The sequence below is a fragment of the Hemicordylus capensis genome, chromosome 3 (genome assembly GCF_027244095.1).
Source record: "Hemicordylus capensis ecotype Gifberg chromosome 3, rHemCap1.1.pri, whole genome shotgun sequence".
Classification (NCBI taxonomy): domain Eukaryota; kingdom Metazoa; phylum Chordata; class Lepidosauria; order Squamata; family Cordylidae; genus Hemicordylus; species Hemicordylus capensis.
The window spans coordinates 88,835,474-88,854,584 of NC_069659.1; the positions used below are offsets into that span (position 1 = coordinate 88,835,474).

The window sequence follows — 19,111 nt, forward strand, 5'->3', positions numbered from 1 at the left end:
GGAGCTTTTTGGCAAGTCACATCAGCTCTATGTCCACAGACGAAAAAATGAAGCTTTCAAAGAAAAGAACACCATACCTACTGTGAAACATGGAGGAGGGTCAGTGATGTTTTGGGGCTGCTTTGCTGCATCTGGCACGAGTTGCCTTGAGTCTGTGCAGGGAACAATAAAATCTCAAGACTATCAAGACATTCTGGAGTGAAACGTACTGCCCAGTGTCAGAAAACTGTCTCAGTCGCAGGTCAGGGATCCTCCAACAGGATAATGACCCAAAACACACAGCTAAAAGCACCCAAGATTGGCAAAGAACATAACAGTGGACTATTCTGAAGTGGCTTTCTGTGAGCCCTGATTTGAATCCTATCGAACATCTATGGAAAGAACTGAAACATGCAGTCTGGAGAAGGCACCCTTCAAACCTGACACACATGGAGCAGTTTGCTCAGGAAAGGTGGGCTAAACTACCTGTTGACAGGTGCAGATGTCTCATTGAGAGCTACAGGAATAGCTTGTTTGCAGCGATTGGCTCTAAAGGTTGTGCAACAAAATATTAGGTTAAGGGCCCCATCAATTTTGTCCATGCCATTTTCATTTGTGATATTATTTGAAATATTCTGTTGCATCAAAACTCTAAAGCAAAGTCTGATTTTTGTTAAATGCAGACTAAACAATGATGGGTGCCAATTACGTTTGTCAGTTTCAAGTTATTTCAGAGACAACTGTGGGTTCTTCTTTTTTTGTGGAGGGGTACCAACACATTTGTCCATGTGTGTATCTCCAGAGAGGGACTCTTGCAAAAACTGGAAGCGCTTAAGATGAATAAAAGATTACTCATGCTAATTATCAGTCTGTACAGGAACACTCGTTTGAGTGTTCGTTGTAACCCAAATGGCCAGTTATCTCCAGAGATTCCAACACTCAGATGGGTAAGACAGGGCTGCATTCTTGTGCCCATCTTATTCAGCATCTATAGTAACCCGGTGGTCTCCTGCTTATTCACCCCCTCTTTACATCTAGCAAAGATAGCTAACAGGCATATTTCCATTCTACTCTACGCCGACGACTTGGCTATAATGTCTCAGACGCCTATAGGATTTAAACATGCCCTCAATCTTTTTACCAGTTTTTGGGCTGAGGAGAAAAGTGAAATAGCAAAACGAAGATAATGGTCTTTGCCAAGCGTCCTAGGCTATATAATTGGGTTATGCATGGCCACAACATTGATCAGGTTAACTCCTTCAAATACCTGGGTGTAATCTTTCACTCAGCTGGTTCCAGGAATGCCCATCTCAATTCCATCGGGCAGTCTACCCAAATTGTTACACATAAAATTAAATCATATCATTTTACATGTGGGGCCGTATTTATACCTGCATAAATTAGGCTTTTTGTTGCTAAAGTGTACCCCTTACTTTTATATGGATCCCAATTAGGACCTTTTAATAACTTTGCTCTGTTAGAAGCCATACAATCTACATTTATCAGAAGTATATTGCAAGTCCTGTGCTGTGTGCCCAACGCTTCAATTAGACAGGAGATTGGGCTTATTAGGCTAGAGACCTGCTACTGGCACTGCATTCTTATGTTTTAGCTAAAATTGGTCTTTGCACAAGTGGGTTTAGCTTCCTTAATTATGGCGGATAGGTTTAAATTTAAATGGAAGTCTTTGGTGCCTAATAAATTATCCGATTATGGCTTTCTCCAGAGGGACTTTATTTATTTATTCATTTATTCATTTATTCATCACATTTATATACCACCCAAACTTTCGTCTCTGGGCGGTTAACATAAAACAATTAAAACACACATAAAACGTTAAAACAATTCAACAATTTAAAATCAATCAAAAAATTAAAACCAACAAATTTTAAAAGGCTGAGAAAGCTTGGTTAAAAAGATCGGTTTTTAGATGTTTTTAAAAATTGCCAGAGATGGGGAGGATCGTATCTTAGTGGGGAGTGCATTCCACAATCTTGGGGCAGCAACCGAGAAGGCCTGTCTCTGTGTAGCCATCAGACGAGTTGGCAGTAACGGGAGATGGACCTCCTCAGATGACCTCAATGGGTAGTGGGGCTCATATTGAAGAAGGCACTCTCTTAAATATCCAGGGCCTAAGCCGTTTAGGGCTTTATAACTAACTTATAACTAGCACTTTGTATTTTGCCCAGAAACCTATTGGCAGCCAGTGTCACTCCATCATCAAAGGAGTAACATGGTCTCTCTGAGATGACCCAGAGACCAACCTGGCTGCCGCATTCTGAACCAACTGAAGTTTCCGGACTACGTACAAAGGCAGCCCCATGTAGAGTGCATTACAAAAGTCAAGTCTGGAGGTTACCAACAGATGTACCACTGTTTTGAGGACATTGATCTCGAGAAACGGATGCAGCTGGCGTATCAGCTGGAGCTGATAGAAAGCACCCCTGGCTGCCGCCTCAACCTGAGAAACCAGGGAGAAGTGTGGATCCAGACGTACTCCCAGACTGTGAACCTGTTCCTTTTGGGGGAGTGTGACCCCATCTAGAACAGGTAGATCAAAATCATCTCTGGAGTTCTGACCCCGCACAATAAGTACCTCAGCCTTATCTGGATTCAGCTTCAGTTTATTCTCCCTCATCCAGCCCATTACCGCTTCCAGGCAGGCATTTAGGATTGGATCAGGCCAAGAAGGTGGTAAAGCAACATATCCTGGATATGGAACTTCAAGGAAGAGGTGGGCATTAGAAGTGGTATCTATATAGGGAATCAATTTATCAACTGCACACCAGCAAATTACCTCAGTGAGGTTCTTGTCCCTAAATTTAGACCTGCTCTTACAATAGTGCGGGTTAATGCACTCCCCACGGCGGTCTTAGAGGGTAGATGCAAAGGCATACTGCTTTCCTTGAGATTTTGTCTGTGTGGCTCCGGAGGTATGAGACTACTTCTCATGTTATATTATATTGTGATTTTTATAGAGATATACGCCAAAGATTAATTGGTCCTTTGTTGGAAAATTTCACTGGTCGTACTGAGGATTATTATCTTAACTTTTAACTAACGCCAATGTTGAGATCACCTTTGGAATGGCAAAGTTTTGTTAGAATATTTGTAAAATGCATGTGGATGTGCTGTAATCGTTTTTATTTACTGTTCAATGACCGAAATAAAAACTCACTCTCTCTCTCTCTCTCTCTCTCTCTCTCTAATAAATCTACCTTCCTTGTGAGAATCTGCTTCTCTACAGTCCATGTCAATTTTTAAAAATCTATTTCACAACCCCATTTTTCTTCTTATCCCCTGATGCAGCAAATATTTGACCAAGTCAGTGACATTCCAACGAATTTACATTATCCCTTTTTATGAGTTTCTTGAAAACAAATTTTAGAAAAGTCTTGTTCCTCTTGAATGGACTGTTTAGTCCATTTATACTTGTTGAATTGAAAATACTTTTAATTGCTCCATCTTCCTCTTCAGTTATTAATAAGATCCTGCTTTATCCACCTGGCATCTTCTTCTTTCTCTTTGTCCATGGTTTCTTGTATCACCTGTACAGACTCCAGCTGCTCGCACATTATTGTGCTGTCTTTTCATAATGGTAACTGTGTATGAGGTGCCTCTCTACCTAGCAATGTACATTTTCTTGTGGTTTGCTTTCAGTGATTCATCAGTTCCTTCAGGGCATTTAAACTTAAATATACCTATGCTACACTTGACTTGAGACTAATAGGTCTCTCAAATTGACTGCCTCTGGATGCATAATGAATATACCTAGGCTTTTGGGTGGTGTGTCTGAATGAATTTGAAAGTTTTTGTGTGAAATAGCATATTAATCTCACCAGAGTTTACTGATGGAAAAATGAAGTCAGACAGCTTTCTAATATTCTAGAATATGGTCTCTAATGCTTATAAAATTAAACCAGAGTCATGCACTGTGAATAGGCAAGTGTTATTCAAGGAAATATGTCTGCCTCCTGATCTGTTGAAAGAACTGATTGCGCTGTATTTTCTGAACATTTCTCATTCTAGTGACATGAAGGCGCAAATCATTCCTTGTTCCAAGCCTAGACGTCAGAGTAGGTGGAATAGAGATGTGCATGAAGTGAAGTTTGTGCACTAGTTTGGCACCACGGGTAGGGGAGCGATGAGTGAGAGCTTTTAAAAAGGAGGAGAGCAGAGCAGAGCCTTATCTGCTCTCCGCCATCCCATGCAGCTTCCTGAGGCAGTGCTTGTCCCAAGAACCCACACGCAGCACCAGCATGCACATGGTATCTGTGCATGCATGGATTCTTGGGACAAGCGCCGACCCAGCAGGAAGCTACACGGAATGGCAGAGAGCAGGTAAGGACCTACTCTCTCTCTCTTTCTCTTGTTTAAAAGCTCTTGCTTGTCACTCCCCTCCCCATGGCGCTGTAGCGGTTCAGATCTCATCCGAACTGGTTGGGTGCTGAACCAGTGCACGAAACTGGATCCATGCACATCCCTAAGGTGAAAATGGTTTCTGTTGCTGAAGAAACAAACAGCTTTTTAAAAAGAGTGGTACAAGAGCTGAGGCATGATGGTGATGAACTGGTGGAATGGTAGCAGTGGACAAAGGCAGGGCTCCAGGAGGCTGAGATGCCCCTTTAAAGGATGCAGCCTCAGCTTAGTGTGGGTGGCTGGGTTTATGATGATTAGGAACTAATGGGGCCTTGCCACTAAGCTGAGGTGGCACCTTTAAAGCAGCAGCATCACCCTCCTGGGCCCCTGTCTCTATCCACTGTTGTCCTCTCACCACTTCATCGCAATCAGTTGCCTCAGCTTTATTCTCCTCAGTTTGGAGAAGTGTTGTGCTCTTGGGGAATGGTACTGCATTGTGAAGCAGGGAGATAGAAGTTATTTAATAACAATTTAGCAAATATGTTACCTTGGTTATATTTACCTGACACCAGCATTTGTAGAAAATGTGATCCCTAAAATTTTATAGTATAACACTAAAATGCCCCTAAAATAAAATGCTGCTGTTGTATATCTGTCTCAATGCACTACTCTTTATTTCAGGCATCTATTAGCAAGTTAAAGGTGATTGAACCATGGCTCAGTTTCCAACACCTTTTGGGGGTAAGTATTAATAAATGTTTGTTTAGTTTTAAAGTATAAACTTTATTTCAAAAAAATGTTTAAGTAGTATAGAATATTGAAACTGTACAGAATATATGCATGAATGAGTTGGATTTGAGGAGCCTCAAATCTTGTTCAGCATCTTAGTGTGCAACCATATCGGTTGGAAATGCTTGTGTGGTGAAGTGTCCATGGGGGATTGTTGGAAGTGGTGATGGTTGGAAGCAGATCCAGCCCAAACTACCTATAACTCTGTACACCATGTGACCTGACACAGTCACATTATACAAGGTTTGGGCAGGGTTATGCCAAAACTGAGGGGAGGCCAGTGTGCTACCTGTTTGCTGGCCTTCCTCATTCTCTGGTGAGACTGATGAGATGACATCTAGCTTTCCTCTTCAGCTTAGAACTGAGGGGGGCAGGAATTGACCCCACAATTGTGCTGAGGTTTGGTGGACACAGTACAACTGCAGAAAATATTCCTAACCCCTTTTCAGCCCCAAGTTGGAGGGAAGGTAGGGATTGGCTGATCTCTGCCATCCAGTGTCAGATTTTCCATTGCCTCTGGAGAGGAAGGCTGGGGCTTGCATTTGAGGGCTGGACTTTAGCAATGCTTTTGTTGCCCATTGTTAAAATGAGTCTCAACCTTTTCTTGGGCTTCAAGTGGGGCAGGGGCAGAGTTTGTCCTACAGTTGCCCTATTTTTGTAGTCCTCTGCAATCCAGCTGAGTCCATTTTTCATTCTTTTCTCCAGAAAGCAGGGACTAAGGTTGCAATTCTCCTGTGCATGCCCAGAGTGTGTAACCTTTTTGTACCTTCTGCCCATTGAGAAAACTTTACAAGAGAGAACCAGCAGGTGCAGTTTGAGTTGTAGCAACCTCTCCTCTCCAACACAGCCGTTATGCTGCTTTTTCTCATAAGATGCATCCTGTTGCCATTTTGAAAGAGCAGTGTCTGTTTTCCTGTTCTGCCAGTGGCTTAAAAAAACCTTTAGGTGGAATATTAAGAAGCTTTTCCTGTTGGTCACCATTAAATTAAAATGATGGTCACCATTGAGAAACCTGGCAACAATGTGTAGACCCCTGACCTTCAGCAGTAAGTGTTGTCTGACTGTGTAGCTTGCTGCCTCTGCTGTCACCTTCTTGCTATATGAACAGATCTGCAGTGAGGACCTCCATGAAGTTGACTTGCCAGTACCTCTTACAGAATGTCCCTGTTTCTGTACCCCTTGCATTGCTTAGACCACATTGTTGGTTGGGTTTCTCCCCCACCCCCCCGCCGGCCCCAAAAGTTCAGCAGTGTTTAGATGTTACAAAATCTGCTGGAAAAAAATTAAGATTTAAGGCCTTTAAGAGAGCCCTAAAAACCTATTTGTTTGACCTGGCCTTCAAAGGTGTTGTTTTTTAAAAAGTATTTTAATTGGTTTTAAATGGTTTTATTCATTTTTGAATTGTTTTTATATAGTTTTTAGCATTGTGTTTGAATTGTGGGTTTTATGTCTTTTCAAATAGTTATTGTACACCACCCAGAGCCTCTGGATGGGCCGGCTTATCAATGTAATAAATAAATAATAAATAATAATAATAAACAAAATGGTGCTGCTATTATTTATAAAAACATTTTGTTTTGTTCACCATATCTCTTCTCCCCCCCCCCCCTTGTGACTTAGGTAACCTGGACATCTGGGCTGTAACTGTGGAAGAAAGAGCTAAACATGATCAACAGTTCCACAGTTTGAAACCAATATCTGGATTTATCACTGGTAATGTTATAGTTGTCACATGATCCCTTTAACACAATCATGTAACTTGCTGCTTCCCTGGTGTGAGTAGCAGTTACCCCAGGCTGGGTCTCCAAGTGACCAGCTAGCTCTTTCATGTTAAAAGAAGGCAAGGCAAAGACACAGCCAGCCAGTCGGGCACTAACTTTTTTTGATATTGTTGCAGAGGTTGCCTGAAGCACTAAAGAATTCAAATGAGAGAAGACACAAAGACCAAGTTAATTGCTGTGCAACATTTGCATTCCAAGGCTCATATCCTGAGTTTTTTCAAGGCCTGACTCACCTTTTTATCATTTGAGTCAAATAGTTCTAGAAAGGGAATGTTGTTGGTGTTAAGTTGAGGCCCTGGGAATTGAAGCATGCACACTTTTGCAGATACAGTTGCCTTTTGCCTTCCAGGCATGGGGAAAATGTGTCTTTTGATATTTGTTAGTTTGCATCCTGCATCTTCCCCCTCACTTCCGAGGGAGGAGCAGACTGTTGCAGACATGAGAGGGAAGAGAGGCAACCTTCATATGTACAAGGGGTGACTGGTACCTCCCAAAGGTGGAATTGCTACAAGATCTACCCAACCTGCCAGGCCACTCCTATTATACTGTCCCTCGGTTGCTCCTATCCAAAGTTATTTCTGCTTGCTCCACCCTGACTCCCTCTATTCATACTCCTTATCAGCCCTGCCAGCTAAGTGGAGCATTCTTGTTCAGAGGCTGTGAATACCAGCTGCTGGGGGATAAACCAGGGATCATATTTCCCCATGCCTTGCTTGCTTATAAGTCTCCCAGATGTGTTTAGCTGTCTTCTGTTGGAAACATAATGCTAGACTTGATGGAGACAAGCATCTTGCCCCATTCACAAACCCACTTCTGCATTGTACTTAAGAGGTGGGTGTCTAGTCACCAACCCTCCTACCTCCCTCCAAAAAGGTTTCCCTTTCCACAAATTACTGCTCCTTTGGTATTACCATTCCATATTTTTCTGTAATGCTGTGGTACACCATGTTGTGAATTGCTCCTCTTCCTCTTTCCCTGGTGTCTCATGTTAGTTGGAGACAAAAATTATCTTGAGATTACCAGACACCATCCTGAGGGTAACCTCCCACACCCATTAAAAATAAATGTGTACTGTTTCTTTCTTTGTGTATTTTCTTTTGAGATAGGGGTTCAGTGCACTGTGCACACTGAGTAAAGAGCAACCACTGCTATGTACCCATCCATGTGTGTCTCCCAAATGAGCCAGTGAAGGCAGAGAGGCCTGACAGCAGCATGGGAAAACAGAAGCAGGAATCAGGACTCGTCATCTCTTAGGCTGATGGATTCATTACATTTTCAGGAGAAATCTCAACTTTTTAGAAGTCCCCCTTATACAAGTGAACTAGTTTTTGCTTTGTGTTTGTCTACTTTATCTGTTCTCAGAGGAATCAGGTTTTAATTGGATGGTTAGGATGACTGATGGTTAGAGGGGGAAGGGCATATGTATGCCAAACACTATATAGTTTGGGATTTCCCCCTAGAATGTAAAGAGTGGGCAGGCCCCAGTAGTTGCATTATTCTGTGTGGCTGTGTCTTTTAGCCATATGTCTTTGGCTGAAAATAGTGTTGGGTCTGTATATTGATGCTTGTCTTACAAATTCATGAAAAATCATGTGTTAGTAAGAATGCTTTCCTGTGGAGAAAGTGCTTGCATCCTTGCTTTCACAAAGCACATAATGAAAGAGCCGTTGAAATGGACTGAACAGCAGGAACCTTATGTTTCCCTTTCTCCTATCTAAACTGATACTAATGTAGGGTGGATTTCTTTTTTACTAAAGTGAGGACATTTCCGTTTGTAGTGATGTGCATTTCGTAATCTGTTTCTCCTTCAGCAGTTCTTAAAAATAGTGTCTCTGTAATAGTCATTGTACATGACTAACAGAATGTAGTTTTATTGTGGCTGTACTATCATATCACTCTGTTGTGGGGTGGGGTTTAGCTAATGTAGCATAGTGGCTATGAGTCTGAGTTGTGAATTTCCTCTGTAGCAAAATCATATTGGTCAGGCTCCTAAATCTTCCCGTTATCTACCCCCCCCCTTTGGTGTATATGGGATAATAGTACTGACCTGCCATATACTGGAGAATCGCGTTATTTGAGGGGTTCAATTTCTCGTATACTGCTGCAAATAACATAATGGCAATTAATGAGTCATTAGTGGAGGGAAAACATGAAATAATGGCAAAATGTGAAAAAACTTACTGTGCCGTGCTCTGCGGGGTCTGTATGTGGCCAGGAATCACTCCATGTGTCAGGATGCTCCCCCCCCTAAAATCACAGGAAAGTGGGGGGGCTATAAGGAAAGGAGCCACAAAATGGCTCCCTGGAGACAAAATGGTGGGTGGAAGTGAACTCCACGACCACTTCCGGCCCTCTAGGAACCACGGATATGTGGAAAGGTTTTAACTCTTTCGCATTCGTGGATACTGAAAAACGGGTGTCAGTGAGACACCCTACGGATAACGGTTCCAGAAATAACAAGGTTCTCCTGTATGACTGTTGTGAAGATTACTGGAATAATGTATATGAAGCACTAAAGAGCATATTTGAAAATTGCATAGAGATGTGGTACTTACAAAATGGTGGTGGTTAATGTTGTGTGTGTATGTAAAAAATAAATATAATATAAAAATATAAAAATAAAATTATAATTCTCTAAGGCATACCCATGGCTAATCCTGAGTATAGTGGCTAATCCTGTGTGTGGCAGCTCTCGCGAGAGTTCGTGAGCAGAAGCACCATGGTGATTGGGCAGCGGGGATTCCATATGCAGATAGGGAGTAGGAGGAGCCTGTGGCACCATGGTTGATTGGGCAGTGGGGATTCCATATGCAGATGAGGAGGTGGAGCCTGTGACACCATGGTGATTGGGCAGTGGGGATTCCATATGGAGTTAGGGAGGAAGAGACTGTGATGGTTAAGGACAGTTGGAATGCAACTGTTACTGGTCGGAAGATGTTCTTGATTGTAGAGGGGGGGATATATAGTGGGCATGGGTTTGTAAAGAGAGGGGCCATGAGGGAGGAAAGAGCCCTTCCAGGAGAAGGAGGCTGCCGTTGTGTGAATTAGATGAGGAAACAAGATGAACAAGATCTGTTAACTCAGGGAGAGAGAAAGAAGGGAGGGGAAGAAAGACAGGGGAAGCGCGAGTGGTGGAGAGAGAAAGGGGGGGGGAGAAAGGAGAAGAGAGAAAGAAGGAAGGGCGAGGGATGGGCCCAAGCCTGTCAGTTGCCTGAGAGGAATAAGCGACCATGGTGGTGGTCGCAGTGAGGAAGGGCCCGATCAACTGGTGCTGCTCCTGCGGGGAGAAGTAGGAGCGGGGCTCAGGTGAAGGTGGGGAGGTCTCTGGGGATAGGGGGCAGCAGCTTTTTCATTTCATTTCATTTCATTTCATTTCATTTATTTATTTAAAACATTTATACTCCGCTCCTCCAGTACATTACTGCTCAGGGTGGTTCACAAAATTTATAAAACAGTTACAATATATTATTTATCATTTATTAGACTAATAAAATTAACCAAATTAAACAAGTTAAAAATCCAAGCTAAAACTACAATCAAAATTAGCTTTTAAAATTCCAAATTAAAGTCTTAAAGCTAAAAACTAAGAATTATAAAAACTAAAGAACCTAACAGATATACACTACAAGTGAAACATTAAAAAGCCTCTTTAAAAAGGTATGTTTTTAGTTGTTTCTTAAAAACACTGAGAGAGGAAGCATGGTGAAGCTCTTCAGGGAGGGCATTCCAAAGCTGAGGGGCCACAACCAAAAAGGCTGTCTCTAGTCCCTGTCAGTCAGATCTCTGTTAGTGGCGGGGTCATGAGCAGGGCCTGAGATGACGAGCGGAGGGCCCTGGCAGGTTCATATGGGTGAATGGGGTCTGACAGGTACTCCAGCCCCAAGCTGTATAGGGCTTTATAGCTCAATACCAGCACCTTAAATCTAGCCCGGAAGCAGACTGGTAGCCAATGAAGCTGACACAGGATGAGTGTAATACTCATGAAGTGATTTGCACCCATGAGCATCCTTGCGGCAGCATTCTGGACCAGCTGAAGCTTCTGAACAGTCTTCAAGGGTAGCCCCACGTAGAGCGCATTGCAGTAGTCAAATCTGGACATTACCAAAGCAAGAGTGACTGAGGTCAGGTCCGACTTCTCCAAGTTGGGTTGCAGCTGGCATAGCTGGTAAAAGGCACCTCTGCACACCGCTTCCACCTGTGCCTCCAAGGACAGCGTTGGGTCCAGAAGCACACCCAAGCTGCCGACTTTGTCTTTCAGAGGGTGTGTGACCCCGTCCAAGACCAGATTTACCTCATTACTTGGATAATCGGTTTTACCAACCCAGAGTCCTTCTATCTTACCTGGATTAAGTTTCAGCTTGTTTGCCCCCATCCAGTCTAGTACAGCCTCCAGAACATGGTTCAGAGCATCCACTGCCTCCCTGGTATCTGCTGACTTAAAAGATAGGTGGAACCGGGTGTTATCAGTATACTGATGGTACTGCAGCCCAAACCTATGGATGACCTCTCCCCAGAGGTTTCAAGTAGATGTTAAACAGCATGGGGGACAGAATAGATCCCTGTGGCACCCCATAGTCCAAAGGCCAAGGGGTGGAACAAGCATCCCCAGCACCACTTTCTGAGTATGACTCCCGAGGTAGGAGTGGAGCCACTGTATAACCATGCCCCCAAGTCCCAACCCAGAGGGTCCCAGAAGGGACCATGGCCAATAGTATCGAAAGCGGCTGAGAGGTTCAGGAGAATCAACAGGGTCACACTCCCTCTGTCTATCTCCCGGCGTAGGTCATCCACCAGGGTGACCAAGGCAGTTTCTGTCCCATATCCAGGTCGGAAGCCAGACTGGAAAGGATCTAAGTAATCAGATTCATTCAGGGCAGCCTGGAGCTGAGATGCCACCACACTTTCCAACACCTTGCCCAAGAAGGGGAGATTAGAAACTGGTTGGAAATTATTCAGATCATCTGGGTCCAATGAGGGCTTTTTTAGGAGGGACCTGATGACTGCCTCCTTCAGCTGAGGGAGCACCACCCGCTGCCTTAGAGAGGCATTCACCACCCCCACCACCCATGGACCCTGTCCCTTCCTAGAAGCCTTCACCAACTATCAAGGGCAAGGGTTGAGCACGCATGTGGTAGGCCTCAGCCTTCCAAGCAGACTGTCCACTTCCTCAGGCAACACAGTCTGAAAACTATCCAATATAACAGGACCAGGCGGTGCATTGGCAACATCCAGTTCTGGCACCACATAAATCTTAGCATCCAATTCAGAACAGATGCAAGCAATTTTATCTGCAAAATGTAATGCAAATTGGTCACAGCGGGCTGCCAATGGTTCTGTTTGATGGTCTTTGGGGTCCTCACCTCGGAGGCCCGGAACCACTCGAAAAAGCTCTGCTGGACGACATTGAGCAGATGTGATGGTGGCGGAAAAGTAGGATTTCTTCGCTGCCATCACCGCCATAGAGTAGGCCCTAATATGGGCTCTAGCCTGTGTTTGGGCACATTCATTCTGAGTTTTACGCCGACGACGCTCAAGCCATCTACCAGCCTGCTTCATTGTCCACAATTCACCTGTATACCAGAGAGTCGCTTGGTGGGTTGGGAGAGGATGCCTAGGCGCAACTGTGTCTATTACCCAACCCAACTCCTCATACCAGAGGGAGACCAGGCCATCAATAGGATCGTCCACTTTCTCAGCAGGGAACTCCCCCAGAGCCATCAGATCCATAAGCCTCAGAGGGTGGACCATCTTAACTGGTCCCCCACCCCTGCAGAGGTGTTTTGAGTCCACCATCAGTCCAATCTCCACCAGATAGTGATCCATCCATGATAACGATATTGAAGTCTCCTGGACTATCCACGGAGCACAGCTTGGCCACTAGGCACCACAGCGCTGCAGCTGCAACCAAGAGGGGTGAGGGGGATGGAGTAAATGGATGGAGGAGTGACCAAGAGGGGTGAGAGGAGTGGAAGCAACGGGATGGAGGAGAAGCAGCAGGAGTGCGGCTCAGGTGAGGGTGGTGAGATCTCTGAGGTGAGGGGCTGTGGCAGGGAGTGAGGGGAGCAATCGAGTACTAGCATGCAGATGCTTTGCGTGGGTTAAGCTAGTTGTTATTAATATTACTTATAAATTGATTCAGTTTGAAATAATTGTCTCTTGTTCCCTTCTTTCTCCAGGTGATCAAGCTAGGAATTTTTTTTTCCAGTCTGGGTTACCTCAGCCAGTTTTAGCACAGATATGGTAAGATTGTTTTGGGTTTTTTTAATTCAGTGTTTTTTTCTACCCATCCCACTGCAAGCACAAGCATAGTAGTAATCTCCTTTTGTTTTGCCTGTTTTATGCATGGCACACATTAGATCTTTACGATGAGTACTTTTGCTAAAATGGTTGTTTTGTTAGCAGTAATCAGACTTTTATGAAACCACCAGTCATGTATCTCTCAGCCTAACCTACCTCACAGGGTTGTTGTGAGAGTAAACATAGCGTACACGGCTCTGGGCTTCTTGGAGGAAGAGCAGGACATAAATGTTTTTTTAAAAAGCATCTTAATATAGTAAGTAAGAAAAGCATACTGGTCTTTGTTTAGCCAGTTTTCTTAAACAATTCACCAGAATTAGTTGCAGAATAAGCTTCAGTATGGTAAACTATTTGTTTCCAAAATCAGAAGACAAAATAAATAAATTCATACAAGTTTTTTCATTATCTGGAGGAGAGCAGTAGGTGTCCAGATGACAGACTTTGACTTACAAACCTGGTAGCCTTTAAACACTGTCAAGAGGATTTGGGAATTTCTGAACAAAAAATTAACAACTGAAGTTGTAACAGAATGACAAAAACATTTTATGAACTATTAAAATACTTATGTCTCCTAACTCCCTACTATTTTTGCTAGATTTTCTTTTTGTTGTAGCCATGCTGAGAGTGCTGCTGGTGTTTCATTAAGGTGGAAATAATTTATTTTTAAACATTGTACATTAAAGATTGTACAGATTTTTAGAATGCATGTTGACATTCTTAAGTTCTTGAAAAATGTGTACAACTAACAGTGAAGGTTCTGTTGTCTGCATAATTCTTTTACTTGCCTCTTCTTGACAGGATTTGTGGTTGTCAAGCCAGTAATCTATTAAGAAGTGTCTTATGTAGGCTTTCAAATCAAACTCTAATGGTTCTGAAGACAGTAACTAAATTTAAGTAGGCATAATCTGGATTACTTAGAGTTTTGCTTTACCAGGATATCCCTTCTACCTGAAAACTATGCTTTTTAAGTGTTCTTTCCCCTGTGGGGAACATCCACATATAACAAAAGTCGTACCTGCTTTCCAAAGTTGTGGTTAAGACTAAGCAGGCAGTATTTTGTTCAGGAAAGTGTACTAAAAAATGAAGTGATATTATAACACAGTTCAAAAACTTGAATTAATCATGGTAAAGTGTGTGTGTATTTTATTGATTGATTGATTGATTGATTTGTATACCGCCCTTCCAAAATGGCTCAGGGCAGTTTACAATTAAAAACAAACCACTAAAACAATAAAGAGCTAAAACAAAAATTAAAAACAATATAACAACAATTAACAATTTTTTAAAACAAGAATTAAACAATTGCAGTAATTAAAACCCCTGAAACCAGGTTAAAATATTAAAACCGAAACCCTGGAAAGCCAGGCCAAACAAATACATTGTAAGGGCTCTCCTGAAGGCTAATAGAGAATTCAAATTACAGATTTCCGCAGGGAGCGCATTCCACAACCCCGGAGCAGCTATAGAGAAGGCTCGCCTCCGAGTCGCCACCAGACGAGCTGGTGGTAACTGGAGACGAACCTCCTCAGATGACCTTAATGTGTGGTGGGGATCATATATATTTGCATATTCTGTGTAATTTAAGCACATCCCTCATTATGCTACATACCTGATTCTGAAAAATTTTAAAATAGCTGATCGATAAGTTAGAAACCACCTTGACAGAGCATGGGAAACTTGAAAAGTGTTTGCCCAATTGGTCAAGATTTCTGGTGTACCTTTTCGTCTTGGTGCCACAGGTGACTCATCCCTGTAGACTGTAGTGATATAGTATGAATCACACAAATGAACATACTGGAAGTGTGGAGAGGACTGATTGCTATGGGAGAGCAGAGCCAGGAATGAAAGATTTGGCTCTTTGGGCCTATACGTTACATTCTAGGAACACATTTCAGGCTGGCATATGTTAGTCTCTGTTGTTAGTCCTGTCTATATAGGAGATGAAGAGATCATTGGGGTTTGTGCAAATAAAATTATGTTATTTGATTCGAGATTGAATTGCAGAACTGTTGAATTGATTGGTCGAGAACAGCCAGCGAGAAGAATCACTTGAATCAATTTGGGTGATTCAAGCGCCATTTTGAGGCCCGTTTGCTGGAAGAACAGGTCTCAAAGTCGCGCCTGTTTTCCAGGGAGAGCTGGTATACCAGTTGGAGTCAACCAGTAGACCTGTCCTCCGAGGCAGGTAGACCAGTCCTCCAAGGTGGGCAGATGAGCTAAGTCCGAAGCAGAGGGCTGGTCCACCCTCCAACCCCAATTGGTAGACTAGCTCTCCCCAGAAAAACAGGAGAGCTTGTCTGCTGATTGGTGTTAGTGGGCAGACAAGCTTTCCATTTCAGACTTAGCATGTCTGTCCACCTTGGAGGACTTCCTGACCCCAATTGGTAGACCAGCTCTACTTAGGAAAAAGCATCATTTTGAGACCTGTTTTTTCAACAAAATGGGCCTCAAAATGGCATTTGAATCACCCAAATTGATTTGAGTTGAATTAGATGTGATTTATTTGATCATGAATTGGACCCTCTATTTTGAGGGCTATTTGAGGTCGAATCAGTGAATTGTCCCCGATTCAACTCAAATTGATTCAACCTCAAATTGAATTGCACACCCCTAGAAATCGTATATACTGAATATATGCTCCCTAGTGGAGCAGAGGTAATATATATTGGTAATTATCAAAGTAATGATAGAATTTTTTAAAAATATGATCATATAATTGTAAGTACAAGCTGACCCCGCACAGAGCATCTGTTCGCTCTTTGGGGCTGGCTACCTCTCTCTCTCTCTCTCCCCCCCCACCGTCTCCGGCAGGGCCGAGTGTGGCCGCCACCGCCAGCGGCCTGGGCGGGCCTGCCAGCCACCACCTCGCACCCGCGGCCGGGCCCGGCCCGGCCAGGCCCGCCGCCGCCTCTCATCTGCCCAGCCAGGCAATTCTCCTGGGTGCGCCTTAGCCAATCAGGCGCCCCCGCAGCCCAGCCAATCAGCTGGGCTGCCAGAACGCAAGTTTGAAAGGCACACCCAGGAGAATTATATATAGAGAGATAATTGTGAGTGTCTTGTAAACAAAGATAAGACAATATGGACATTCCTGAATGCAACCAGGATGTGTTCCTTGACATTCTAGGGCTAGCTCAGACTTTTGAAATGGTTATATTCAAGCTAAAAACTATTTGGTCTTTCATGTTGGAAAAGATGAAACCAAGAGGGAAGGGAGGACAGGAAGAAATGGCAAGAGGACGATTACACTATTCCTTTGTAACCATAGATCTTAACATTTCTGTGAAATGTGATACCCTGTTTGTGGAAAAACTAAATAGTTTTAACATTGTCAAAGAAATCATTTCCTGGGCTTTATGTTTCCACACTTCCTGTCACAGCCACAATCTCTAGTGTCACTGACATCCAGTTGAACTTTGTGACTGAGAATGTTTGGTGTCTAGAAGGTGATAAAGCAGGCTTCCGTACAGGTTATTCTTGGGTATCTTACGTTACATCACCTTTTTTTTGGTAAGCTATTGAAAAAAAGCAATAGCTTTGTTATTTTCTGCGTTTAAGATGGGTTGTTGATAACATGGTCAATTAAGAATTGGTAGTAATAATGGTACAATCCATTGTACCATTAATAAAATAAAACTTGATTGTACTTTATTTCTTACTACACATCATACAGAATTCTGATATAGTATGTACATTATCTGATAGTTTTACTGTGGAATCCTGTCTGACAGCAGTGGCTTGTGGCACCCACTTCATTCCATTTTTTTGAAATTATCTGAAATCTTTTATGGTAGATGAGAAATTTCATTATTTTGTTAAATAACACCATTCCATGATTTGTATATTAGATATTTATTTGAGAATCAGAAAGGCTCTGACATAATGTGAAGATGTGTGCTGAATAATCTGAAAGAAGCTACTAAATTAAAAAGTGGTTTTAGGGAACTTAAAATGTTATCTTGAGATTTCTGGATGATATATCACTGTAATAGAAGGTGGAATGAGCGGGTGGATTATGCAATTATGAAGGCAAAGTAAATTGGAGGCAGAATTCTCTCAATAATAATTAAATGCCAGCAATGAAGGAATTTCGGGCAAACTATAGAGTTTCTTGCTAATACATGTGAAAACGTTCTAAATGCACCTTGCAAATTGATTTTTCTGTACAAAACAGACAGCAGGAATCGTAATAGTGAACATCTGTTCTTTATAGGTGATAAACTATTGGCTAAAACCTGCTGCTTTTTTATTAATAAAAAATTGTAAAAAGTACCTTACTATCTGAAACATCCAAGAGCTTATTCCCTTAACAGTATAGTTTTAACAATTATTTAAGTTAAATGGGTTAGGTAATTTGGACAATTGTCTGAAGTTCCATAAAAATAATTTTTCCTAAGTTTCAGAGAGCAAAACATATTGATATTAGGTACAGTTTGGTACAGAGTTACGTTACAGAGTTACGTTACGGTACAGAGTTATTAAAATTCTTACATATGAAATTAGCAATTCATATTGTGATGTTACAAAATCTCCCCTACCAAGGGAGAATGGTCCAATTCAAACAATCCATAATTTGTTGGGTCATGAACAAGCCATGAACGGACATATGCACTCCTCCCCTTGCCTCAGATGCATGGCTGAATCCTTGACTTCTCAAATCACAGTTTCCTATGACATCGGCACTGGGGAACTGTAGTTTAAGTGATCCCAACAAACTGAGATATCTTACCTAGCTGAGTATCCTGTTGCTCATGGATAGAGCTAATGCACAGTCCTAATTTTAATTCCACCAGCTCTCCAGTCAGAATAGACAGTACCCTGCTACCTGTTCTAATGGTCTGACTCAGTAGAAGGAAGCTTTGTATGCTCAAATGTTGGAATTGGGATATTTGTGTTTGCTTTTGGAAGAGTTTGCAAGGTCATGACATTAAAATAAAAAGAGAGAAAAGAAACACTTGCCAATTTTTTTGTAGGGCTCTGGCAGATATGAACAATGATGGGAGAATGGACCAGCTGGAATTTTCTATAGCTATGAAACTTATCAAACTAAAACTACAAGGTTATCAGCTCCCGTCTGCTTTGCCTCCTATTATGAAACAGCTTCCCATTGCCATATCCAGTGCACCAGGATTTGGTAAGATGAGAGTTGATTGATCCTTGTGTGCTATTCCAGTATCTCTGACAAATTGTCTATTTTTGTGTATGTCTTTAACATTGTTATCTTACTGAAAACTCACCTCAATAAAACTCTTAATAGTGGTCATTATCAACACATCGGTTTTCTGCTGAGACTGTCCGATGCTGTTTTCATTCTTTTATGTCCCAGTTAACTTTTAGAAGTTATGGCAACTGCAGCATAACAGCAAGATTATCCAGTGTTACCTTGATAGTTGTGTTCTATGACTCTTCTTGCATAATGTTTTTGTTCTGAATACCTATGATTATGATTAATTATTGTGTGGGATAAAGTTTTTAAATACTGAGAATTTTGGCATGAAATCTCTACAGAACACTGGTTGCTCTGTGTGTGTGTGTGTGTGTGTGTGTGTGTGTGTGTGTGTGTGTGTACACATATGTATTTGGCAGGTATGTCCGAATTTGAGTGTGAAGTAGAAAACCATACCCCACTCGTGTGTGCTACTGCACATTTGCAGCCCTCTTTTGCCCTGGTACTGCTTTGCCTCAGTTTCCTAAATGAAGGACAGGCAGCATGGAAGGAGCAGACAGGTTTTGACGCTCTATGCCTTAGCTAGGGCCAAGGACTTTCTTGAGTGCCACTAACCTCTGCCGCCTGTGCCCCTTGCACTACTTGTGTCACAGGTTGGCTACAGATGCAATCAAATGTGTCAAGGGATCAGTTAAGATCAACAGCATTAGAACTGCAGAATCCTGACTATACATTCTGCTCA

The 19,111-nt window shown here is 42.5% G+C and overlaps 1 protein-coding gene across 8 annotated transcripts in view; it reads left to right on the forward strand.

Moving 5' to 3' along the window:
• Positions 1-19,111, forward strand: part of ITSN1 (intersectin 1) — a 197,407-nt gene that overhangs the window by 39,087 nt on the left and 139,209 nt on the right. For all 8 annotated transcript variants that reach the window (XR_008319130.1, XM_053307557.1, XM_053307556.1 and 5 more), the window contains exons 2-5: positions 5,020-5,079; positions 6,748-6,840; positions 13,085-13,148; positions 18,176-18,336. Coding sequence is in view for 7 of the 8 variants with exons in the window: in XM_053307557.1 (XP_053163532.1) it covers positions 5,052-5,079; positions 6,748-6,840; positions 13,085-13,148; positions 18,176-18,336 (346 nt within the window). In the remaining variant the exon portion in view is untranslated. The remainder of the gene's footprint in view (positions 1-5,019; positions 5,080-6,747; positions 6,841-13,084; positions 13,149-18,175; positions 18,337-19,111) is intronic.